General features: G+C 41.0%; 1 protein-coding gene across 5 annotated transcripts in view; it reads right to left on the bottom strand.

The window, feature by feature from the left end:
- LOC124133800 (centrosomal protein of 89 kDa-like) overlaps nt 1–26,948 on the bottom strand; it is a 35,067-nt gene that overhangs the window by 3,790 nt on the left and 4,329 nt on the right. For 2 of the 5 annotated variants that reach the window (XM_046501086.2, XM_048397539.1), the window contains 18 exons: nt 25,633–25,856; nt 23,526–23,674; nt 22,836–22,927; nt 21,464–21,625; nt 20,431–20,512; nt 17,973–18,167; nt 16,183–16,332; nt 15,856–16,004; nt 13,917–13,967; nt 11,776–11,859; nt 10,852–10,955; nt 7,771–7,886; nt 4,788–4,968; nt 3,675–3,738; nt 2,206–2,309; nt 1,295–1,394; nt 956–997; nt 171–260 (listed from right to left, as the gene is read on the bottom strand). In XM_046501086.2, the coding sequence (XP_046357042.2) occupies nt 171–260; nt 956–997; nt 1,295–1,394; nt 2,206–2,309; nt 3,675–3,738; nt 4,788–4,968; nt 7,771–7,886; nt 10,852–10,955; nt 11,776–11,859; nt 13,917–13,967; nt 15,856–16,004; nt 16,183–16,332; nt 17,973–18,167; nt 20,431–20,512; nt 21,464–21,625; nt 22,836–22,927; nt 23,526–23,674; nt 25,633–25,856 (2,139 nt within the window). The remainder of the gene's footprint in view (nt 1–170; nt 261–955; nt 998–1,294; nt 1,395–2,205; nt 2,310–3,674; nt 3,739–4,787; nt 4,969–7,770; nt 7,887–10,851; nt 10,956–11,775; nt 11,860–13,916; nt 13,968–15,855; nt 16,005–16,182; nt 16,333–17,972; nt 18,168–20,430; nt 20,513–21,463; nt 21,626–22,835; nt 22,928–23,525; nt 23,675–25,632; nt 25,857–26,948) is intronic. The other 3 variants (XM_048397540.1, XM_046500310.2, XM_048397541.1) reach the window with 3 other exon arrangements.

Genomic DNA, 26,948 nt, shown 5'->3' with positions numbered 1-26,948 from the left:
AGGGAGGGGGGAGGAGGGAGGCTGATTGGCTGATTAGAAAGTTGACCTGACGTGACCACCAATAGAGGGTTTATCTGATCTTGACACAGAGATATACTGAATCATGAACAAAAGATCTGATCATAGTGAGATTATTTACACTAGATAAGAATGTCTCCCTGAGTGACTACCTTTAGCTTCTCCTCCAGCTTGCCGACCGTGACAGTTCTGGCCAACATCTTGTTCATGGCTCGCTTACTCTCACTCTGCTGCTCCTTGGCCTGGGGAGACAAACACCATCAACACCATCATCAACACCATCATCAACACCATCAACAGAACATCTCACTTACACAGTGTCACCTACACTAACTGAGAGTCTTCATCACTCACTGGGACATTCACAACTAAATAACATCATGCTCATTCTGCTCATGACCAAATCATGTTAAAATGTTAAAATAAACAAAATTAAGAAAATATGACTTCCTCTTTTCTGATTTTGTGGGAGGCAGCACTGTCTAATAAGACTTGAAAATATGATTTGGAGTATTATTGCTGAAATATGCATAAAATATGCAGGGTTCCTGCATCTTGTGAAACCCTACTAAAACACATCTCCAGTAATGTTACAATGTACAACCTACTCAGGAAGTTTTACACATGTTCGCAACTTGATTACATAAATTGGACAATGTTATTTTTTGAGGGAAGTGTCCAGTGAAATCAACTCCACAGATGTATCTGGCAACCGCAGATGAACGCAATGGGAAATCGATCGCATTTATAAATGGGAGAGATATGACAATCTGTATAAGTAGAAAAGGTACACCCTTGTTGCACCCCTCATGGTTTATTCTCCCTGCAGTAATTTATTGCACGAAAAACAACTCACGCTCGTCATTTATTTCTTAAAAAAATATATTATTACCCTGGTATTGTAGTACCATGTTAACGTTTCACTAAAAATACTTACAACTTTAGCATAAGTATCCCTTTCTGCTGCAGTTTTTTCAGCCTGCAAAGCAAATAATATCCATGCATTAGTGAGCATTGTGCAAGTACTTCAATAAATGATCCAACCTTTCTGCACAAACAGTTCATTAATCGAGTCAGATCCAGCAGTTGATAAAAACGTCCTAGCCCATTGGGGTACGACAACATGCGTTCAACCAAATGATCAGGTCTGACAAACTGATCCAATATGTCGTCTGTTACAACAAGCAAATTCCTGGTATAATCTCACATAGAACTTCTGCAAACATATTTGCGCCTTGATGGTATTAGCGAGAGGGAGATGTGAAGCAACACTGACCAGCTTGATGACAGTGGCAAGGTACTCCTGGGTAGTCATCTCCTTGTCCTCCGACTGCTCCATTGCAGACTGGAACACCATCAACTTCTGCTGCGCCCGCCTGCAACACATACAGATCTTTCACAACCCATCAAAACACCACACAACACTACACAACATAACACCACACAACACTACCCAATACAACACTACACAACACCATCAGCTTCTGCTGGGCCCGCCTGCAACACATACAGAGCTCTCAAAACCCTACACAACACCACACAACCCTATACAACACTACCCTATACGAAACTACACAACACAACATGTCAGAACACTACACAACCATATACAACACTTCACCAGACCCTATACAAGACGACACAACACTACACAACAAAACACTACACGTCAGAACACTACACAACCATATACAACTCTACACAACACAACCCTATACAAGACTACACAACACTACACTACACAACACAACGCTACACGACCCTGTACAACACTACAGAACACAACCCTACAATACATGACCCTACATAGCACTATACTACACAACACTACATGACCCTATACAACACTACCCTATACAACACTACACAACCCTACACTACACAACACTACATGACCCTACACAATGCTACATACACAACGCTACACTACACAACGCAATGCAACCCTACAATTCATCACCCTACACAACACTACACGACAAAACACAACGCTAGACTACACAACCCTAAACAACCCTACACAACACTTAACAACCCCACACAACGCTACACAGCACTAAACAACCCTACACAACACCATCAGCTTCTGCTGGCCCTGCCCTCAACATATACAGTACTCTCTCAACACTACACAACACAGTTGCCATTGCTGTTGGCCCGTTTCTCTACTTTGTGCACCATATTTACCTGACAGCCTTGTGAAGAGCCTTGATCTCTGCATGGAGTCTCTTGTTCTCTGCCAAAAAATCTGTGTTCCTCACCGCCAGACTCCTTCTCTCCTCCTCCAAGGCCTGGCAACATCAGACAGCCATACAATAGTTCAGAGAATTAAATAACCTTCAACATCAGGATAAAATGCAGTGAATGGAGCTGGGCAGCATTAGAAGTTTGCTTGTTGTGTAGCGCAGCACTCAGCTATATGATGGTGGTCTGTAAATAACCAAGTTTGGACCTGACAATCCAGTGATTGGTATCATGAGCAACGATCCACATGGTCAGGGTACAGTGACACTCAATCAAACAAGTCAACCTGGCTAATATGGAATTCACACAGAATATTCCAGCCACATCACAGAGCAGAACATCAACATGATCAAGACTGGACTCCACACATTGCTTACAGGTGGGGGATCAAAACTCGGCTTTGGCACGACAAGTGAATGTCTGATAACCTGAGTACTCAACCCTATAAAACTTTCCTAATTTAAGTAAGTAATCCCTGTGTACAAAACACCATTTAATGTGGAAAACAAGGAAGATACGATGGAAAGAATTTCCTTGATTTTCATTCTCAGCTCCCTGGGAAGTATACAACGCAAGCTGCCTGTGAGGTGCTAGAAGGTTAACAGTCAGTCACGTTACCATCTCATCCTACCAGGTACCCATTCACTGCTTGGTGAACAGAGTCACTTTCGAATAGTGTCACCTGTCTAAAGAGACACCACATGTGAGATCACTTCATAATGTCTCAACATTACTTATTAAACAAGTGGCCCAGTTGTTGAAGGTGCCACAAGTTGCAGAGCAGAGTTCACTCCCTTAGCTGTAACAGAATCTTCTGGTCCTGGGTTGGAATACTAGATTTGCCCTGATTGGAGTACCGTATTCGACGTAATAAGCGCTCCACTCTAATAAGCACCCACGGAGATATTTGCTAATATATTGGCAAGTGAACAATCCCAATTAGCACCCCTTCCGATTGATCAATGTACACAAGACTTATTTATTTGTGTATAATACGTGTGTTATATGCATCCTTAATTGTGGAAAATTAGATTCTGGAAAAATATATCTGTCGTATATAAACATTTCAGGCTGTCAGCATAAACCACGAAATTTACGATCTTTTAACCCTGTTGTTTTTCACCAAAATAATATTCTAATAAGGGCCCCCTATTTCTAATTTTGAGAGCACCCTGGGTGCTTATTATGTTGAATATGGTACCTGGTTTGCCAGGACCATACCCAAGCTCACCAGTTTCACCCAAAAGATATGTCTTCCACCTGCTTCACCAGCTACTCTCACATTCAAACTGAAACCCACTCTACATCTTCCATGACTTGCCTCTTCATCAGCAAACACAGGAATAGGAGAGGTGTGTGTGCCATAACTGGCTCCCTATCTGTCACTCTCTTCTCTGATATAAAGTACTTACCTTTATCCTATTGCGAAAAGTTTCCGTTTCTTGAAAGTGCTGCTCTTTCTCCTCCGTCAAAGACCTGTGTTCATTCAAATATCTTGGTAACTGGGAGGTTCAGTTGCTACTGACACTCAACACTGAGAAGGTACTACTGGATCAACAACTAATAATTACATAAGCATTCCCTTTCTACCTTAACATCATGTTAATAGTCATGAACTGGTTATAATAAATGTGGCTCTGTAGAGTCAATTTGTAACTTTCACAAACATGTTGGTGCATGGAGAACAAGGAGAGGGATCTATAGCTTGTGTCCTACAGGTTCTGCTTGTGTTTGTTCACTATATTTCTTGTCCAGACAAAACTATTACCACAGATACCACTGCTGTGATCAAACTAAAAGAAAAGATTGTTTTTATCTTAAAGGCCCATTCGTGACCAACTTGTGTTATTCCGGAACAAATAGAGACTCTTGCCCCTCTCATGGCCATTTTTGCGACCGGGGTTTCGTCTTAGCGCAAACTGGCATACCTAAAACAATTGTCAACTTGTTGCGTAATGGGTCACATATATTTCCCCATTTATTATATATATTTCAGATGCAATTTAAAGCACATCTGGACATGCGGAATTATACAGTATGAATGAACACATTTAACTGGGTCTTTGGTATATTTTTAGATGCAAGACATATGTAAAATCAAAAATATTTCTGAGGGATTCTTTGACGAAGAACTTGAAATCATACACGCATTCTGATTCTGATGGTTTGTCATATTTTCGCACATAACATTTATCGATAGGGGTACGAGTCTTCTTGCAGGTTACAGAAAGGGGCGAGTGGTGACCAATGCTTAAAGGCATCACTATCACCAGCTTGGTCCTATGTTAAACCTATTTTCTCTTGGAAGAGTGGAATGAACCAAATAGTAGTGCTGTGGTTGTTCTTGGGGCACTGTTGTTTATTTCGCGATTGGAATCAGAATTAAGCATTAGAATGAAGAATTAATCATCATCATTACCATTTTTTGGTCAGGATCATTAATCCACCAGGACCTGAATATTATACCTACTGGTCCTTTGGAAAGCTGATATCTGCTGGAGCATATCCCACACAAATGTACTGACCTCTTGATGTCGGCGATGGTGTTGATGTGGTCCTGCACGGTCACCTGGCTGCCGGTGGTGAGGAGGAGAGCGTCATGTTTGTGTCGCAGCTCGGAGAACTTCAGTCTGGTGGCCTCCTGGTCTCGCTCCATCTCCAACTTTTCAGACTCGGATACACTCAGCTTCTTCGTCAGCCTGGACACTGGAGACAACATCAAACATTACCTTACTGTCATCCTCCTCAACATCAAACAATCCCTTACAACCAGCCTCCCCAACATCAAACAATCCTTTACTGCCAGCCTCCCCAACATCAAACAATCCTTACTGCCAGCCTCCCCAACATCAAACAATCCCTTACTGCCAGCCTCCCCGACATCAAACATTCCCTTACTGCCAGCCTCCCCAACATCAAACATTCCCTTACTGCCAGCCTCCCCAACATCAAACAATCCCTTACTGCCAGCCTCCCCGACATCAAACAATCCCTTACTGCCAGCCTCCCCGACATCAAACATTCCCTTACTGCCAGCCTCCCCAACATCAAACATTCCCTTACTGCCAGCCTCCCCAACATCAAACAATCCCTTACTCCCAGCCTCCCCAACATCAAACAATCCCTTACTGCCAGCCTCCCCAACATCAAACATTCCCTTACTGCCAGCCTCCCCAACATCAAACATTCCCTTACTGCCAGCCTCCCCAACATCAAACAATCCCTTACTGCCAGCCTCCCCAACATCAAACAATCCCTTACTGCCAGCCTCCCCAACATCAAACATTACCTTACTGCCAGCCTCCCCGACATCAAACAATCCTTTACTGCCAGCCTCCCCAACATCAAACAATCCCTTACTGCCAGCCTCCCCGACATCAAACATTTCCTTACTGCCAGCCTCCCCAACATCAAACATTCCCCTACTGCCAGCCTCCCCAACATCAAACAATCCCTTACTGCCAGCCTCCCCAACATCAAACATTACCTTACTGCCAGCCTCCCCGACATCAAACAATCCCTTACTGCCAGCCTCGCCAACATCAAACATTCCCTTACTGCCAGCCTCCCCAACATCAAACAATCCCTTACTGCCAGCCTCCCCAACATCAAACAATCCCTTACTGCCAGCCTCCCCGACATCAAACATTTCCTTACTGCCAGCCTCCCCAACATCAAACATTCCCTTACTGCCAGCCTCCCCAACATCAAACAATCCCTTACTGCCAGCCTCCCCAACATCAAACATTTCCTTACTGCCAGCCTCCCCAACATCAAACAATCCCTTACTGCCAGCCTCCCCAACATCAAACATTCCCTTACTGCCAGCCTCCCAAACATCAAACATTCCCTTACTGCCAGCCTCCCCAACATCAAACATTCCCTTACTGCCAGCCTCCCCAACATCAAACATTCCCTTACTGCCAGCCTCCCCAACATCACACATTCCCTTACTGCCAGCCTCCCCAACATCAAACATTTCCTTACTGCCAGCCTCCCCAACATCAAACATTCCCTTACTGCCAGCCTCCCCAACATCAAACATTCCCTTACTGCCAGCCTCCCCAACATCAAACAATCCCTTACTGCCAGCCTCCCCAACATCAAACATTCCCTTACTGCCAGCCTCCCCAACATCAAACAATCCCTTACTGCCAGCCTCCCCAACATCAAACAATCCCTTACTGCCAGCCTCCCCAACATCAAACAATCCCTTACTGCCAGCCTCCCCAACATCAAACATTACCTTACTGCCAGCCTCCCCAACATCAAACAATCCCTTACTGCCAGCCTCCCCAACATCAAACATTCCCTTACTGCCAGCCTCCCCAACATCAAACATTCCCTTACTGCCAGCCTCCCCAACATCAAACATTCCCTTACTGCCAGCCTCCCCAACATCAATCAATCCCTTACTACCAGCCTCCCCAACATCAAACATTCCCTTACTGCCAGCCTCCCCAACATCAAACATTCCCTTACTACCAGCCTCCCCAACATCAAACATTCCCTTACTGCCAGCCTCCCCAACATCAAACATTCCCTTACTGCCAGCCTCCCCAACATCAAACAATCCCTTACTGCCAGCCTCCCCAACATCAAACATTCCCTTACTGCCAGCCTCCCCAACATCAAACAATCCCTTACTGCCAGCCTCCCCAACATCAAACAATCCCTTACTCCCAGCCTCCCCAACACCAATGCCTCTTTTCTTAATTACTTGAAAGATTTTCTTTTCTTTGGATTGGTGTGAATACACATAGTATTCTAATTTATAAACATGTTTTCCTTCAACGGATAAAAAGGTTGAACCTGCACGGTAGTAAGACAGAAATGACCAGGAAGACGGCAGAAATCGTAATTCTCTCCTCTTCAGATACGACCTGTGAAGATCCGGGGTAGAAAAGGTCCTCAGCAACTCATGCTTGACGTAAAAGGCGACTTTGCTTGTCATAGGAGGCGACTAACGGGATCGGGTGGTCAGGCTTGCTGACTTGGTTGATGCATGTCATCGATCCCATATTGCGTGGATCAATGCTCATGATATTGATCACTGGATTGTCTGGTCCAGACTTGATTATTTACAGACCGAATATTGCTGTGTGTGGCGTTAAACAACAAACCAAACCAAACCCTCTTCGGATACACATAATGAATAGATCCTAGTCTTGATTCCTGACCAGAGGGACAAGATTTAAGGATGAGCCCTTCAGGTAACAGCCTAATTTCAAATATAAAAGAAAACTGGAAAAGCTTTTTCTGATTATAATAATTTAACTGATGGTTACCATTTCGACACTTCAAAATATTCTCTTTTCAACAACATGTCCATTTTTCACATCAGAGAGTCCTTGACTCCAGCTGACTTCAAACTGCTGACATTTGATGAAAGTTTCATCTTGGGTCACAAACTTGGTCAGTGTTATTTCTGTTAAAAACCATCTTCTTGTATGCATTTTAGACCTACTTCAGCTCCATTTCTAAGCAACTGTGAGAGAAATGTATTACCTTCCTGCAAGTGGGCATTGAACATTTCCTTGGACTTGAGTTGGTTGATCTCGATCTGTTCCATAAGAACCTGATTCTCCTCCAGGACAAGCTTGGCCTGCTCCTGTAGCTGCTGCCTGCAAGACACAGAGTCAGGCAGTGACTATACCATGTATACAACCATTTGGAACCGTAGTTCAGTCACAGTATCCACACGAGATATGCACAGAAAATACTTTGGCATTCTTTTGACTTTTTCTAAATTTTGTTTAGCTTCCAGTTACTTTTCCTAATTACTGGGGGGGGGGGGTAGCCTGGTGGTTAAAGCATTTGCCCGTCATGCTGAAGACCCGGGTTCGATTACCCACATGGGTACATGATGTTCTGATGTTCACTGCTGTGATGTTGCTAGAATATTGCTAAAAGTTGTGTAAAACAAAACTTATTTACTCCCTCCTAATTACTATTTGGGAAATAGACAAGTATTAACGTGAAGCATAAATATTCAAATCTAACCCTAGTTATTTTATTTCAGATCTCTTTGGCTCAAACAAAAAGCTCAAAGATTATTACGGAACAATCATCAAATTATTTAACTGTTTGGTTATTGAGAGTTGAAATGGTCAATTGTTCCATCTATGTGACATGATAACATCACTTATCAATTGTGAAGTCATACAGGAATGTCGCCCCTCCTACACATTGGCAGTATTTGTATTATTGACAAAGTATTGTAACTTAAATAAACTGAAAGTAGTCATACAGGAACGTCTCCCCTCCTACACATTGGCAGTATTAATATTATTGACAAAGTATTGTAACTTAAATAAACTGAAAGTACTCAAAACACCAGTTTTTCTGTGAAGGAGCACAGGTTTCAAAAGCATGTAGACAACTCAATGCTTCACTGGTGTTGGAGATTAGGAACATATATTTGAAGAGAATGTGAATTCTTTCTTATCTCCCATCATACAGCTATAATCACTTGTGTTTCATAAAAAAGAAAACTACAAACAAAAACATTCATACACATGATAGTTGTGGTGGGACAATACATCGATGAATCGGTGGATCGTTATTTTTTACTTCCCGATACAAGTATCAATCACAGTAGCACACTATGCAAAACAATATCGATTCTTACCTTGAGTGTTAGCTATAATAACTGTTACACTAAACAATAATTAGTAGTGAAAATGTCAATATTTTCCACTGTGCCATACTTGTAGATCATCAGTGTGGCAGGTTTACTAAAAAAGATGCCTTCGGCACCACAGATAACAGCACATGCGAGTATCGTGATACGTATCAGATCGTGAGCAAGGTATTGTGATACGTATCAGATAGCACAGTTGGTGTATCGTCCCAACCCTACATCATAGGAGACCCGTGAAGATCCGGGGTAGAACAGGTCTTCAACAACCCATACTTGCCGTAAAAGGCGACTATGCTTGTCGTAAAAGGCGACTAACGGGATCTGGTGGTCAGGCTCACTGACTTGGTTGATGCATGTCATTGATCCCGATTGCATGGATAGATGCTCATGATGTCAATCACTGGATTGTCTGGTCCAGATTCGGTTATTTTACAGACGGCCGTCATATAGCTGGAATATTGCTGAGTGCGGCGTTAAACAACAAACAAACAAACAAACATCATAGGAGTCTGGAGCAAGAATAAATTTTAACATTTAGTCCAGCTACAGCCTTGGTGGGAAGCAAGCTGCAGAATATCTGAATAATAGCATTATCATGAACAAGGACCTTATGGGTGAAAAATCATATTTTGACTTTTTATTATATTTTAAAACTACAGCATCTTCGGAGCACAAAAGTACAATTCACAAGCTTCAATTCATATTTATTACAAAGATACGCGACGTTACACATATTGATCTTCACTGAAGTAAATTGACGTCAAACGTCATGTGATGTCATATCACAATTGTATCCTACACCCATAAGCTCCCTTTTCTCCTGGTGGGTCACAAATGTTGCCCTTCACCATCTCCTAAGCCTTGTCAGTATAACTTAGATATTGACATACTTCTCCCAGAACACCCCAGACAGTGTACCCTGTCTACATCCCATCTGCATCCACCATCTGATCCTCGTCCTCTACACTGCCATTTTCCTGATCAATGTACATCAGCACCTTTCAGGGTTAGAAATTGGCACTAGTCCTATAGTCCTTGCCAAACTGCCCAATAGTAAAGGTATCCTAAGGACTAGTAGAATTTTGACATTTTTAAAGGTTTTGCTTTATGCTATCATTATAAGGACTAGTGGGTTGAAATTGTTAGTTTCTACCGCTGACCTTTTCTGGACCAACACAATGCTGCTTTCGACACCAAATCAGATAATAGGAAGGATGATGTAAATAAACTAACTTGTAACACTGCTGCAGACAAACCTACCTCTTTCTTGTAAAAATGGAATATCGACAACCAGCAAGTGTCTGTACAAGCACAAGTTGTGAGCAAGCTGCTCTCCTCACCTGCTTGAAGCTGTGCGGTTAATTATTCATGACTTAATTATTCAAGAAACAACACCAACCGATCAGCACAAACTGGTGAAATATTAATGAGACTAATCTCAATTTCCCTTCCCAGACTAATTATATCTCCCAGGGAGAGATTTCTGATGCAGACTAATTAATGACGGATGCTGTCACCCACCATGCTCGTATTCTCACAATCAACTGTTATATTCTGGTGTAGGTTGATTCTCCTTCACTTAAAATAGACTCTATGAATTTTGTAACAAAAGCAATCTGTTACTAACCTACCTTTCAATCAAACTGAAGATATCTGTTTGCAAAAACTGTAAATCTTGAAATTTTAATGTGAGCATGAAAAGAATGTCAGTGGTCTTTGCTCACATTTATTAAACTTCAAATTTTGGGGTGGGGGTGGGGGGGGGGGGGGGGGGGGTTGGGGATTATATTAATATTGAATTGCATTTTTGGCTTGGGGTCAGGAGTCACTTTAATTTTAAAATTTACAGTATATCTGTTATTTGTCAAGATGGTATCATCAATAATTGATTGGAAAAATTATCCATGGCAATTTCGTATTCCCAAATTTGTATGTGGTGCACCTACCACTCTGTCATGCTGAGAGCTCCTCTGCCAGACTGCCCCATGTGGAGTTTCTGGTTCTCCTTCACGATGTCCTCGGCCCGACGCTTCAGACTCTGTAGCTCCTCCTGGACAACACGACAGTCAGTCAGTGCATGGGTTCAACAAAATACTGCATTCAAGGTTCAATTTTATTATATTGAAGAGTTTGGTCATATGTTGTTTTCTTGAGGGTCAAAGCATTATTTTAGGAGCTGACAAAATATGTGTGATTTGGGCTTGGACGAGTCCAAATTTACTACCCAGGTGCCCACACCACTATTACCCGACCCTACCCGGGTACCCACTGTAGGTCTCAGGAGATGTCTCAAAATTTGAATTTAGTTATATCTTTATTTAACCACATGAAAAATCAGAGGGAATGGGTGCATAGTCAGAAAGAAATGCGAACATTAGTGACTTGTAGTGTAACCATAGAGTTCTAGATATTTTTTGTCATCAAACAATATATCATGTGACTAAACCCGGGGCCGGGTAGTCCTGTGGGTACCCGGGTCCTACTCAGTACCCGAGTTACCCGTCCCAGCCCTAGTGTGTTTGCACATGCTGGTGTGAGTGAGTGAGCGAAGTGAGTGAGTGAGCGGAGTGAGTGAGTGAGTGAGTGAGTGAGTGAGTGAGTGAGTGAGTGAGTGAGTGAGTGAGTGAGTGAGTGAGTGAGTGAGTGAGTGGGTGGGTTGGTGGGTGGGTGGGAGGATAGGGAGTGTGTGTGTGTGTGTGTGTGTGTGTGTGTGTGTGTGTGTGTGTGTGTGTGTGTGTGTGTGTGTGTGTGTGTGTGGAGGCAGTCTGAATAATTATTTTGAGAATGTAATCACAAACATTTTTGTGACATTTTTCTAGCTTGTGACCTTCACCTTTGACATTCCATGGGGCCCAGGAGAGAAGCATTACCTGATACTGCCTGATGACATCATCCTTCTCCTTCAGCCTGGCATCGTAGGCAATGAACAGGGGGGCAAGGTACTTCTTGTTGATCTGAAACAGCATTCCATTATCAGGCATCGGGGATGAAGTCGGAAATGCAGAGACTACAAAATGGTAATTGTTTGGATTGCTTATGTTGGTCATATGATGTAATTTTCACACTCGAGCCTGCTATCAACTTTTATAACACAGTTACATACTTTTGTCCAGTGGGTGGTCACTATTTTCATCAGGTGGAGTACATTTATATGCTGATGAAGTACTGTAAAGTATACAGTTTATAGAGGTGAGAAACCCTCAGCTTTGTGAAACTTGTACATTTAAGCATGACAGACCTTAAGTGGAGTTCATGTGATCTGAGGTATAGAGTTTGTGGAACTGAAGTAGACACAGAGAGAACTTGTGCCAGTACTTTATCTGGACATAAATGTACTGCCACTCTGTCTATTACTGATAGTTTCATATAGAAATAATTAAATGTTTATTAGTTTGGCACAAGAAACAAACCCTACCCTTATCATGCTTATTTGGACTTAAAAACTGTCATCGTTCCTTTACCACCTTACAGGGGATAATTATACATGTGTTGTGTGAAAAGATATGCCAATACAATCTTGTGAGTGAGGAGTCCTTGCTTGGTTTGGATAAGAATACACACACAAACCACAAGGAGACTTTCGTAATAGCAAATCTTTCTGAAGAAAACAACTAACCACAGGTGGAATGATAGGGTTCGACTCATCCAAGAGATCCATAGCCAAATAGGTTCCTCTCAGTGTCCACAAACAAGACACGTCAATACTGTGCAGCAATCAATGTCACAAGACACACCCACAGTCTTGACAAAAGTTGAAGCTTAAAATGTTTCAATGAAGTCCAATACAGTGTCCAAATGTTTGTGAACACAAAATAAAATCTGTTGACTCGGGCACCGACACGTCAAGATACCTGCTGATGTACACAACAAACATCTACATCCAAGGGGCACAAAAGCCTGCACACTGCAACCTTTATACACAAACCATCCCTGAATGTACAAGTATATTGTTCCGGGGTGGAGGAGGTTCACCAGACAACACAAACAGGTACTGAAACTGTATTGTACAGTACAACAAGCATTGTAGAGAACAACAAGTCCAGACAAAGATTCCTAACTCACTCTCTACAGAGTATAGGCTACAAGATAAGGGAACATGGTAACACATGGATCTGACATACACAAGATTGACGGCAGGCAGGTAAAGCCAGTGCACTTCAGTGTGATAAATGGTAACACAGGTAATGGCAGGTTGACCTACATTCAAGGTACCTTTGACCTTGGCTGATAAGGTTGGGACATTTGTACTTCTTGTTGACATGATATAAGTAAAGGTAAGCTGATATGAGATGTAGCTATTGCCGTCTGGATAATCTAGTTCTTTATGTTGAAATTGTTGTACTGATACCAAAATTTGTTGAACTGTTACCATTGGTTACCAGAATTTGTTCTAGTTACCAGAAGGTATTTGCTGTAAAGCTATCAGAATTTGCTGATGGTTCAAGATGGTACAAAAATTTGCTGATTATACAAGAATTTGCTGATGGTACAAAAATTTGCTGATGGTACAAGAATTTGCTGATGGTACAAAAACTTGCTGATGGTACAAGAATTTGCTGATGGTACAAAATTTTGCTGATGGTACAAGAATTTGCTGATGGTACAAAAACTTGCTGATGGTACAAGAATTTGCTGATGGTACAAGAATTTGCTGATGGTACAAAAACTTGCTGATGGGACAAGAATTTGCTGATGGTACAAGAATTTGCTGTACAGTACCAGAAGGCATTATCTGTTCACTTACAAGAATTTTCTGTACAGAACTAAGATTTGCTGTACAGCACAAAAAAGCATTTTCTGCACAGTTACAAGAATTTCTGTAAGTACCAGAATTGGTTGTTCAGTTATCAGAAGAATTAGCTGTACAGTTCTTAGTATTTGTTGTACACTTGTTGATGAAGGTAGAAACCATCCTGCTTCTCTGCTTGTATTGTACCTGACATACAGAAACACCTGGGTGAGACCTCCATGCAACTTTGTGGCAACTGTGTATCTAGGTGACTATACTTACCAGCCAGGATGGAATAGGGCCCCTGTTGGGAAGGCCACTGAACTCTCTTGACTTGAAAAGAAAATGAATGTGACTTTATAAATCAATCTTAATCAGTATCAAACAAACAATTCAAGTTCAGACAACATGGCTACTGTATGTGATATGATTACTGTAAGTCTAGTGTGGAAGGAAAGCCAAGACTAAAGCTGGTTGAAATGTTTATCAGTTTTAGGAACTGAAATAAATCAGTCCCGGGGGGATGCTGGGTTAGGATTGGTCCCAGATACTTCTCTTGGTAAAAAGGCTTGGTTTGTTTGTTTGTTTGTTTGTTAGTTATTTAACGCCGCACTTGGCAATATTCAAGCTATATGACCGCGGTCTGTAAATAATTGAGTATGGACCAAACCAATCCAGTGATTAATATCATGAGCATCGATCCACGCAATGACATGCATCAACCAAGTCAGTGAGCCTGACCACCCGATCCCGTTAGTCGCCTCTTACTACAAGCATAGTTGCCTCTTACGACAAGCATGGGTTGCTGAAGACCTATTCTCTACCTGGATCTGCTATGATTCCAAATTGTGTCCCTTGCAGTCAAATTGGGAAACAAATGTATCGCAATTTGGAGTCATAAGCGCCCTGGTCGCTTAGAAAATTGGCAGGCAACTTCTAATCCATACACAAGTTCAATTTGTTTTAGAGGTTGAAAGGAAGTGAACAATCGTGCTGTGACAGGAAACTCGGGCACTTGGTTCGGGTGGGTCCTGAGTAGACCCTGTACCCACACCACTACCAAGACCCGTGGTTAGTCAACTGAAATATTGTTTAATTACAATATCGGCAACAATAAAACTCCATGGATACACTACAAGTCACTAATCATGCTAATGTTCGCATTTCTTTCTGACTATGCATGCATAGTTTGATTAAAGGTAAAGGTTCATTCCACTTTAGTGTATGCATGATCAGTTCATTTATACATGTATCTAAATAGTTTTTGCCAGGGCTTTGTGCTGCTGTTTGTGAAAAAAGTCTGTAATATATGCCATAAAATATGGAATATGAAGTCAATTTTCAGTCTCAGGAGGGGGCAATTATCAGAGCAGGCAGATTAAAACAATGATTACGATAGTTCTGAGTGTTCAAAATTTGAGACTTTCTTAAAAGTCATTCTTTTCTTAAATTTTAAGACTTCGTTCAATGCAACAATGTAAAGCTAAACATTAATGCCTCTTCTTGTTAACAGGCATTTTTTATAATCCAGCGCTCAACATGCAACTTGAAGAGGGGAGACTTGAAGGAGCAAGGTAGGTTCATCTCTGATGAAAGCTCAAAGAGTCAAGGCTCTGAGACATGTATCATTTCGGTGACTGGATACATGGACACTGGAATAAGTCCCACTCATTGTGGGGGGAATAGAACCTGCATGTATGTAAATCAAGTCTAGCCATCATCTTTGGGCTCATACAGGAGTGAGTGAGTATGGTTTTACACCGCTTTTAGCAATGTTCAAGCAATATCGCAGCGGGGGACACCAGAAATGGGCTTCACACATTGTACCCATGTGAAGAATCAAACCCGGGTCTTTGGCGAGACTTAGTGAATGCTTTAGCCACTAGGCTACCCGACCGCCCCCGGCTAACACATGAAGATGTTCCTCACCTGAGATCACCTGGAAGCATCATTACCAATGCAGGCTTAAAAATTCATACTAGTTCTCTAAACAAGAGGCTGCTAATTATGCTGAGGATATGTAAAAATCTGACAGTGGTAGTCCTCATTGACTAGTCCCATTTGAGGGATATAATTCTGAACCAGTTGTCAAAGCTTCAACTGTTCTACAAACTGGAACTGAATATAACTGACACATGTGGAGAATCGAACCCGGGTCTTTGGCGAGACTTAGTGAATGCTTTAGCCACTAGGCTACCCGACACATGAAGATGTTCCTCACCTGAGATGCAAGTCTGGAAGCATCATTTACCGCCTGTTTCTGGCTCAGCTCAATGTTGAGTTTGTGCACGGACTGTTTGAGAACCTCATTCTCCTCCTTCATCTCCTCTATTTGCTTCCGAAACAACAGCGAGGTCGCACTCTCCGTGTCTGATACAGAAAACAAGTGGGAATTAAATCTAGTTAATGTGTACCCAAAACATTGTCTATTGGCCCAAACTTGTCCTTTTTCTTCTTTTCATAAACATTTTACAATTTTACCATGGTCCGTCATAAGAAAACACTTTATTAACCTCTAAGGATTTAGAATGAGTTTAAGCGGAGTTACCTCCCTCCTTGACAGCCGACGCCACCTGGCGGAGAGAATGGAGTTCCGTCTCCTGGTCCTGAACAGTGTCTCTCAGTCGATGGTTCTCCATCTCGATGCCCACGATTCGTTCCTTCACAGTCACACGTGCTGACTGGGTCGATGAGAACACTAAACATCACAAGTATGAGTAAGTAAAAAATTGACTTTGCAGATTCAGTAGACATACCAAATGAACTAATAACATATATTAGTTTCAAAACTTAAGTTTGTCTGATAAATCAGATGGAATATCTAAAACAACTCCATGGAATCTTTTATGATGCTAGCCAATGCAGTCTCAATATTTACTTTTCATCTTATCAATATCCTATCCCATACATAAACTTGCAATCACTAGGAATTTTTCATACTTTCCCCTCCATATTGTGTTCTGTGCAAGACACTCAGTACTAGAATGTATTAAATACACTCCACTAGAAGAGTGAGCGAATGAGTTTAACATCGCAATTAACAGTATTCCAGTTTTATCACGACATATCAACCTAATGTGGGAGGAAAGCCCACCAAAATTCTGATGTGAGAAGTTTACCATTTTGGTAAAACTCACGGGCACAGATGTGGTGCTGACAAACCTGGAAACATAATTTGGGTGAACCAAGATTCAAATCCATGATCATAGGTTCTGGCGTGCCCAGGGGATGCAACTCTGCACAGCTAATTGCGGTGCCTTATACAACAGGGCTACCAGTGCCCCTCCACAAGAAGAACACTACCTAAACACATTATTCACTGTACAACAGGATACAAGGAGAAATGATACAACATGATACAACAGGATACAAGATACAAGGAGAGGAACTAAACAAAACCTATTCCTTTCTCACAATACTACATCAATAACAGTAATCAACAACAACGTCAATTGGCATATATTTTTACATTCAATACCTCATACACCCTTTAAGAACCAAATACTCCTACAGCTACAACCTTTTGGTGAAACTTATATCACTGGGTCTCAAACAAGTGCCAATTTCTGAAGACTTTGTCAACCAAGTGACTTGTTAGACAACATTCTGACACCTCGTCTGCCTTGATAAAGACCTTATATTGTGAGTAAGTAAATATTTTTCACTTTGGAGAAACCAATGCAGGCTTCAAAATTCATACTAGTTCGCTAACCAAAAGGCTGCTAATTATGCTGAGGACATGTAAAAATCCGACAATGGTAGTCCTCATTGACTAGTCCCATTTGAGGGCTAAAATTCTGAACCAGTTGTCAATGCTTCAACTGTGCTACAAACTGGAACTGATAAAAACTGATAGAAGTTAATATTTTTGTCTTGTTCAAGCAGGGCAAGCTTCAAACTCTAAGGAGTAGTGAAATAACATTTCAAATAGTCCTCGGGACTAGTCTTTCAAAAGACAAAGGCTGCCAACGAGCATGGATATGTCACCGGACAGACAAAATTTCATACTCTGGACAAATCTGGCACATCCTGTGCTTCCAGTGATCAAGCCCTGGCACCTGTGGCGTGCAGCTCTGCACACTGAGTTGTGGGGTCATGATTCTGTTGGCGAGATGGGCTTCACTCAAGTTTGCAACAGTATATTCTTTACCCTGACTGCCATCACAAAAAAATAATTTCCCGTTTATGATAGGCTAGAAGTGAGATACTAGTTCCATAATTGTGATTTATCTCGATACTGATTCCCCATGATCACACAAAGTTTGAAGCAGTTCCTGAAGGGTGTACAACGTATTGAACTGCTCTACTGTGAGAAGCTCATTCTGATGAGGACCAAACCTGTTTCATTATTGGTTAGGCTCTGAGTGTTGGCCTGCAACATTTCTTCACTAACAGTTTGGTTGTATTCTGGAGGCTGTTTTGAGTTGGAGGTACCTGCCACAACATTTTTCTCCAGCCATTCCTGCACAGGCCGAGTCTGCTTGTCTGGCTGAGATACAGCTTGGCCATCACTCAAATTATTCATGTTATTGTCTGTAGCAATAAAGTCAGTTATCAACAGTGGATAGCTCAGTCTCCCCTTCTATAGTCAACCCACCTCCTTGACAGTATATTGTGAAAAGGATATTTTAACACAAATGCTCTGATGTGCAAATGCTATTTACAAGATAACAGCATTTGACATCAGTTTGCTCACTCTTAAAATGTTGATAGATCTTTTGGAATAGATTGTATTTCTTATTTCATTTTCACAAAGATTTTTGGATAAAAAATTTGAATGTTTCACAAGATAGGACCACAACATTGTTGGAAACGTCTACACATATAATATTTAGGAGTTTTTTTTCAAAACGTTTTGATTCCAACATTCATTTCACTTTGCAAATTTATAAGCCCTTGACTGCCTGGGTAAAATATTTTACAGAGATGAAAACTTCTTTCTAATTCAGTGTTACACCTTTCTCATAGTGAGTGAGTGACTGAGTGAGTATGGTTTTACGTCGCTTTTAGTAATATTCCAGCAATATCACGGCGGGGGACACCAGAAATGGGCTTCACACATCATTTTTCGTAGCTTCAGAAACTCTATCTTAGACTGAACTTCCACTTTGTTGATGAGAGAGAGGAATCAGAGAAAACACAGCACAACGGTTAAAGCACATCAATCAGCAACACCAACAGTATTTAACCTTTCACATGAGCTTTTCTAGAATTGTATTTGTCATTTTAGCCAGACCAACTTCATTTCTCGTATTACAGAATAGTCAACACAAAGTTTGTTCAAATAATGACTGACAAAAAAATAATTAGATTTTCAAATATGTTTATTTATTTTTTTTGATTTTTCATCAAACTTTTTACCTCTCAAGATTATTTAAAAAAATAACCTCATATCAACCCTGACAACAACTTAAAAAAAATATTGACCAACTACATATTTAAATATTGACCAAGACATTCTGCATACCGCCAGACCAATCTCTTTTCTTGTATTACAGATTCTTTGGATTAAATTGGCTGGATGGAGGACAAAATAAAGATGTAATGGGACGAATGCAACGAAGTGATCATAGCGCCACGACTGTTGTAAGTCCATTTTGGAGTATGGGAGTTATCCCTAAGATCGCTTTGTGCAATGGACCCTGATCAGTATATAATTGTTTGTATTTTGGATTTATGGAGCCAAATTGGGCCTAGGGAGGAGCAAAAAAACAACAAAAAAACTTGGAAAATCCTGAGGAATCAGAAACCAACTTCTACAAGGCCAAGAAGCAAAACTTCTTGAAGCCAGTGTTTGAAATAATCTTAAAACCCAACAAGACAGTCAGGCAGGTGACCCATAAGTGTTGCCTGGAATTCTTCAAAGTTACCTGCCTGCATTCTGACGTTATAAATATTGAAAAATCGCAATAAATAAGGGACAATCATTGGGCTAAAGCACTTTGTTGACATTATGCAAAACGTAACAAGAAACGCTAATAATAACAAATTCACACACTACAACCGGCATCGACTATGTGTATACGACAATAATCAGCAAGCAGTAACTTGATTGGCAAAGCTGCAGCAGTCGTCCAATGAAATTATTTACACTTCTGCTGATGGCAAGTAACAATAGCGGAATAAAGTGATTGATATTTTAGTGTTGTCGGTAAATTATCATAAAATTGGTCTGGCCTTGTTTCAGTTTTGAATGTCATAACTTTTGTATATTGAAAACATTTTCTCATTCACTATTTCTAATAGCTAGGATCATCAGTGATTGAACACAAATGAACAGCCATATTGCCAAAGTCATTATCACAATTCTTCATGTAAAAGTAAAATACTGTCTGATAACAATAATAAACAGTGACACGTGTGCGGTTCTAGTGGATAAAGGACTTGAAACAAGTGAAGAATACATAAGGAATTAGGGTAAATGTAAATCAAGTTCAGGAATTCTTGTGCTTGAGATTCAGAAACCTAGATTAAACAGTTGTAACAGTTGTCATCTTCTGACAAATGACCTGTGCAATTTGAGAGTGTACAGCTATCCATTATCAGCAAGATCAAATGCTGATTTAAAGATGTTAAGCATAATAAATTGGCCAGCTTTTGGAACAGGGAAGTTTGGAATACATGTTGATGAGAAATATAGACTGAAAAATCTGAATTAGACCAAAAATTGGTCAATGAAAATCTTAATTGTAACATCTGGACGGATCAAGGGAGATAACCAAGTGAAAAGACTTTGTGCAGTTTCGAATACAGTTCATGTTAGAATGAAGACTCCACCACAGTGCCTATACCTTACCTTGCCGTGTGGAGCCTCTCCTGCTGCCACGGTGCATGATGGGACTGCCATGGCGATGACCTCCAGGCACTTTTCTCATTGTCTGCAACAGAGGTTTACTTTGAACAAAGTCACCTGTGTGGAGCATGGGGTAAGACCTAATCCAGACACTCTCAAGACTTATCCATTTGGAGCCTGGTCACAAATCCACAGGATTGATCCTCGCCATTGTATTATATCTCCATTTTATTATGTTAAAAACCCTTTACCCACCTGTCCCCTTAGCTCTGTTTTGAGCCCGAATGGTATGGTATGGTATTGTTTGTTGTTTACCGCCGCACTCAGCAATATTCCAGCTATATGACGGCGTTCTGTAAATAATCAGGTCTGGGCCAGATAAACCAGTGATTGACATCATGAGCATTGATCCACTCAATTGGGATACGATGACGTGTATCAACCAAGTCAGCGAGCCTGACCACCTGATCCCGTTAGTTGCCTCTTACGACAAGCATAGTTGCTTGAGTCCAAATGGAACCACACCTAAACCAGCCATGCAATCAAACTACTTTTATGGACCTAGCAATTCTGTGCTAAGTTTGAGATACGAGTGATGAAGGGAGATGCCACTCCTGAAACAAAGCAATGGTGGCGATTGGGTCCATGGCCCTCTTGCACAAAGCGATCTTAGCGTAACGGCTATCATAAGTCTATGTAAAAGGGAGTTACGATCGCCATAGCGCTGAGATCGCTTTATGCAAGAGGATCCAGGAGTGTAATACATTGTATAATTGAGTATGGTGACTGTTGTAGTCATTGTTAGTCCTGTGTTAATATATGGGAGTAACTACAGGCAATGCACTAAGATTGCCTTATAGAACTCTGCTTTCCATCATCACCAGGTTGATGTTGTACGAAGCAATCTTAGCACTGAGGAGATTGTACCTCTAATACCTTAACACAGATTTTTGACAGGCATGGCGCTAAGGTTGTTTTCTACAACGGCACCCTGAAGTATGGTATGTACGCAGTTGAACGTATTGAAATAACTCACCACCTCATCAACGTCAAACTCAGGCATATCATGAACAGCTTGCATGGCCTCTCGTACATCGCGTGTTGTCCCCATCATGGAGCCCTGCAGCTCTCCACCGTGGGACTTGACGAAGGTCTCATCCACCATCCCTCCTCCGGCGCCAATATCCCTGGCAGTCTTCTGTACAGGGGGCATAAGATAGGAAATACAACCATCATCACTGCAACCATGGGAAACATACAACCATCATCACTGTTACCATGGGAAACATACAACCATCATCACTGTAACCATGGGAAACATACAACCATCATCACTGTTACCATGGGAAACATACAACCATCATCCAACCCAGAATTGAAAATCAAGGGGGGACTTGTCCCCCCATCATGTAGAAAATAGGAGGGATTTTGAAAAAGTAGGGGGGATAATTGCTTTCTTCAAAATTGTCTTATTTTGTATTATGTACTGGAACATCATCATATAAAAGTGTAACAGATCAAAATAAAGAACTGAAATGAATAACAATGCTTTGTGCTTTTTTTCTATTTTGATTAAAAAAGTCTGTAATTCTTTTGTTTTTGCGTGACATATTCAAAAGATCGTCTGCTATGACAGTCGGCGATTCATATTTGTGATTTCAGAAACAAAACTAAAACGAACTAAAATGCTCAAAAATATTTTCAGAACTATTCAAGATAGAATATTTATGGTCTTTAAACATGTTGTCAAAGGTTTTTGATTACTAAACAACAAAATACAACATAATTTTGATCAAAGTTTTGATACCTTTTCTACTAAAGTAAATCAAATTTCGTTTCCTATGCCAATCCTGTCGATAATTTATTCAGCAACCCAAGGGATGTCACTCGTGTTCGAACTTCCGGTTGTTATCGATCGGTCTTCAACAGTTGTTTACAATGTTTGCTGTGAACTGTCTTTCTTGGTTAATTGATTTAAGATTTAGTGAGTATTGAATCTAAAGGTAGTGATAAACAGCTGATAAAGTAAGTGACTGTACAAGAAATAACTGTGCGCGACAGATCGCGCTTTGATTTTTTTATGAGGGGCGATTTGATTTTTTTTAGCGTGAATCGCGCAATCGCGCGGCCTGGGTTGGACACTGCAATACTGAATATTGAGTTATGGTCGGGGAACAAACCCGACCCTCATGTCATCCCAAGTTCAACCTTTTGCCTTGGAAACACAAAATATAAATTTAAACAAATTCTGAATAGCAAAAGCACCACTTCAATGCATATCTGATGTGTATACAAAGTTTCATCAAGAAATATTGAAAGAAATTACGAAACTGTGATGACCCTGTTTCTATATCCCCTGCAAACTTGTTAGGGCGGGGGATAACTATCAACTGCATGATCCTTCCTACCCCTTTTAACCTTGGTTTGTTAGGCACAGCATACAGATCCACGTCATTCTGGTTGATGTCTGTTCTTTCCAGCTCGTGGTAGAATGTTCCCCCTTGATGGAGGGAGATACAAATATTCACAACCTCCCACTTTGTACATGCTTAAAACATAGGTTAAATCATTCAGAACTGCATGTATAAGTGAAATCTTATAGATCAACACATTACTGCATTAAAAAATTAAAGGTATGGAGTCATGTCCATTAATATTTATATTGATGTTTCTGACCATGTGTTACAGCAATTGTGTGGAAGGCAGGATTTCCAGAATAATGGGGAAGGGATTTATCCAGGATTCCATTTGGCAGGCACTTTCAAAAAAAGATTGTTATTTTGCTCAAATTGGCCAGTGAAATACAATTCACCTGTACAAAGCTGTTATTTATTTAGTTATTTATTCCTGTGTAACATGACTTGGTAAACTTCTAATTCCAATTTGGGAATATTTTTTACCAATGCTGCAGAACTGGAGCCAAATATCAGCCTCTGAGCGGACCTTGATAAACCCCTACAGGGTCTGAACTAGCAGGGTTCCTCGGTACCTTACTTGTGCTGAACTGTTATAGTCCAATGCATTAAGTATTATAACTCCTTAAGATAACAAGCTGAGAGATATCGTCACATTGCACGCCTGATCTAAGATATACCGACCTGGTCCTTGGCCTTCACCTCTAAAGTCGTCCACATCATGCTCCCTGCCCCTCCTCAAACTCCCAGTGGAGGGGATGCGTGCTGGTGCTCTATTTGATATGGTATTCCGTTTGTCTTTTTGACATGTTCCAAAATCAACACTAGAATACCTGCAAGAATCCAGGTCATTTAATATCTTCATATTCTAGAGGTTTAACAGTACAGTGGGGTCACGATATGATATATATCCTGATACTAAGGGTGCAATACGATTCGTATCCTGATACAGGTGTAACAGTACAGTGGGGTCACGATATGATATATATCCTGATACTAAGGGTGCAATACGATTCGTATCCTGATACAGGTTTAACAGTACAGTGGGGTCACGATATGATATATATCCTGATACTAAGGGTGCAATACAATTCGTATCCTGATACAGTACTTTCTGTCCAAAGTTGACATCTTGCAGGTGAATCTCAACCCGGAATCACTACATTTTCACTTTCCAGAGATAGAAGATGGGATACTGTAGGGCAGAAACACATATACACTTGGGCTGTTACGATTCACTTGCGTATTCAGTGAATCGAACCCTATCCATTCATGAATTGAATTCGTTATTCGTGGCCACTAGAATCGAATATTTATGAATATGCAATCATGTACATTTACATACCCTATACCTAAAAATATACATAAGAACATATTATATGCATAGATTTCTTCATGTTTTTACACCAAAATAACCTGTAATATAATGTGTCATATGTATCATGATACAGGGATTGAATTAATGACAATCTTACGTGACCTGTAATGGGATGTCCTCAGATCCTTGTTTAGCGGTAGCGAGAACTAAGATCTGATTTTAATGAGATTGAATTAATGATGTATTGTATCGTGGGCCACGTATCCAGAAACAATACACACTGACAATGTCTCAGTTTCCCACAAACCAAACAAGTTATCTTTCAGGATTATTCGCAACCATACCTCTGTCATGACTAATCATATGCTAATGGTGTGACGTACGAGTTCATTAGTAGCAGTACTAATCATGCTCATCTGGAAGTTTAATCTTTAAATTTTTATCCACAAGTGTTTGAAATAAAATAAATTACCAGGCTGCCATCAGGACCCACAGACTTTAGAAGCTGCAGGCCCGGACTAAACTCTTCAGGCCCTCATTAAAAAAACTGCAGCTTATTATGACAAAGAAATTGACATGCAAACTTACTGCAGGCCATAAAGACCCATACAAATCTGAAACTAAGGGCCCAACACAAGATCTACCTGCCACGGACCTACAGAAAGGTGCTTATTTCTAACACTGCCTACCACCTACATTGAATGTTTGGTCAAAAGTTTTGTAAACCAACTACTACAAAATATAAGGCCTTACTTATTAATAGAGTGCACAATTTAACAAGTTATTAATTTTAGTGAGATATGCTTGAAAGGTGAGACTTGCGTCTTCCTGTTTCAAATATGGGATACCATCTTCCCGAGGCAAGGGAGTAAACTGACTGAAAACGTCCAGTTTCCACCCTTGCCGAACTAGGCTCCAATAATGGAGTTATATTTTGGCTGGACTAACGAGTCTATGCATAGTCCAATCAAAAACGTGTAATGATGTCGACATTAGTAAACAACATGGACTTCAACATGCAGATTTTGGTCGACTGCAGGATTTGCAAAGCATGTGTATCGTCAACAGATATTTCCCAAATCTTTTCATGTTTTTAATTTAGGTGCTCAAGTGATTTGATGCACTTCTTGAGGTAAGACCCGTTTTATGACAACATATACCTTGATCATCGATCAGATTGTCTTGACTGGGCGCCGCCATTTTTTTAAAGCAAATGCAAGTGATACGAGAGGTGGATTCTGATTTGGCAAGGGTGGAAACTGGACTTTCATAGTCAGTTAACTCCCTTGCCTCGGGAAGATGATAGGACACATGAAAAAATAGAATTCATCACCAGAGTCAGTCTTTTTTTCGCACAAAGATACAGATACAATTACAATGTGGTATATTTTTCATTCATACCGTTTCAAATAGAAGGTAATAGCCTCAACATCCAAATCTCAGAGGGAGATGAAATATTGTCTTGATTCTTACCCTGGTTCCTCCATTTGCTGGTAGTCATAGAGACTGCTCTCGGGGTCGCTAAAGGGTTCATCATCAGAAAGAGGCTGTGGTTGTGCCGCCATGCGACCAACCATGCTGGAGTTGAAGACAGTCGAGGAAAGACCGACCCCAGTGCCTGGGGGAGTCTGTGGGGGCGGGGTGCGAGGCACTGCCAGGAAGGCAGCTGTAGGTAACAGGGCTGCACCTATGTGGGCCTACAGAAACAAAAGATGCTAAATGATGGTATTTCTGTCTGCATTAGATTTCCACTTACCGTATTCGACGTAATAAGCGCCCACGGCGATATTTGCTGATATATTGGCTAGTGAACAATCCTAATTAGCACCCCTTCTGATTGATCAATGTACACAAGGCTTATCTATTCGTGTATGATACGCACTCGTGTGTTATATGCACCCTTAATTAGGGGCAATTAAATTCTGGACAAATATATCTGTCGTATATAAACATTTCAGGCTGTCAGTAAAAACCACGAAATTTACGATCTTTCAACTCTGTCTTTTTTCACCAAAATAATATTCTAATAAGAGCTGCCTATTTCTAATTTTGAGAGTGACCTGGGCGCTTATTACGTCAAATACGGTACTTTCCTAATTTGAGCATCAAGGAAAAGATATTGAGTGTGTAAGTCAGTTGGATTTAACACTGCTTTAAACAGTGTTCCAGTTATATCATGACGTGTCAGCTTATGTGAGAGGAAAGCTTGAAGTGCTCAGAGATTTACCACTTTGGTGAAACCCATAAGTACTGAAATGGTGGTGACAAACCTAGAAACATAACCAGGGAGAGTGGGTACGGGTGGCCCAGTTGTCTAAGGTGCCGCAACTCGGTGTGCAGACTTGCATCCCTTGGGCAACCTATGATTGTGGGTTTGAATCCCGATTAGCCCTAAATATGTTTCTAGGTTTGTCAGCACCATATCCATGTTTGTGGGTTTCACTGAAGTGGTAAACATCTAAGACCTGCATCACTTCGGGCTTTCCTCCCACATTGAGATGACACGCTGTGATATAACTGGAATACTATAAACACAACTCACTCACTCACTAATCAGGGCCAACAGGGTTTGAACCCAGTCATAGGTTTCTAGCATGCCCAAGGGACGCAACTCTGCACGGCAAAATGCAGCGCATCAGATGACTGGGACACCCGAGTCCCCGACAAGATATTGAGGCACCAGTCGAAAGACTCTTTCATCATATTAACAGTGGCATTCCTTATGTAAAATACTTAAAAGACATGTAATTCTCTCTCCTACACGTTTTCCCAACATACAGAAATACAGT

The sequence above is a fragment of the Haliotis rufescens genome, unplaced genomic scaffold, assembly GCF_023055435.1.
Source record: "Haliotis rufescens isolate VD_foot unplaced genomic scaffold, xgHalRufe1.0.p SCAF_17, whole genome shotgun sequence".
NCBI lineage: Eukaryota > Metazoa > Mollusca > Gastropoda > Lepetellida > Haliotidae > Haliotis > Haliotis rufescens.
This window is presented reverse-complemented; position numbering and strand designations above follow the sequence as displayed.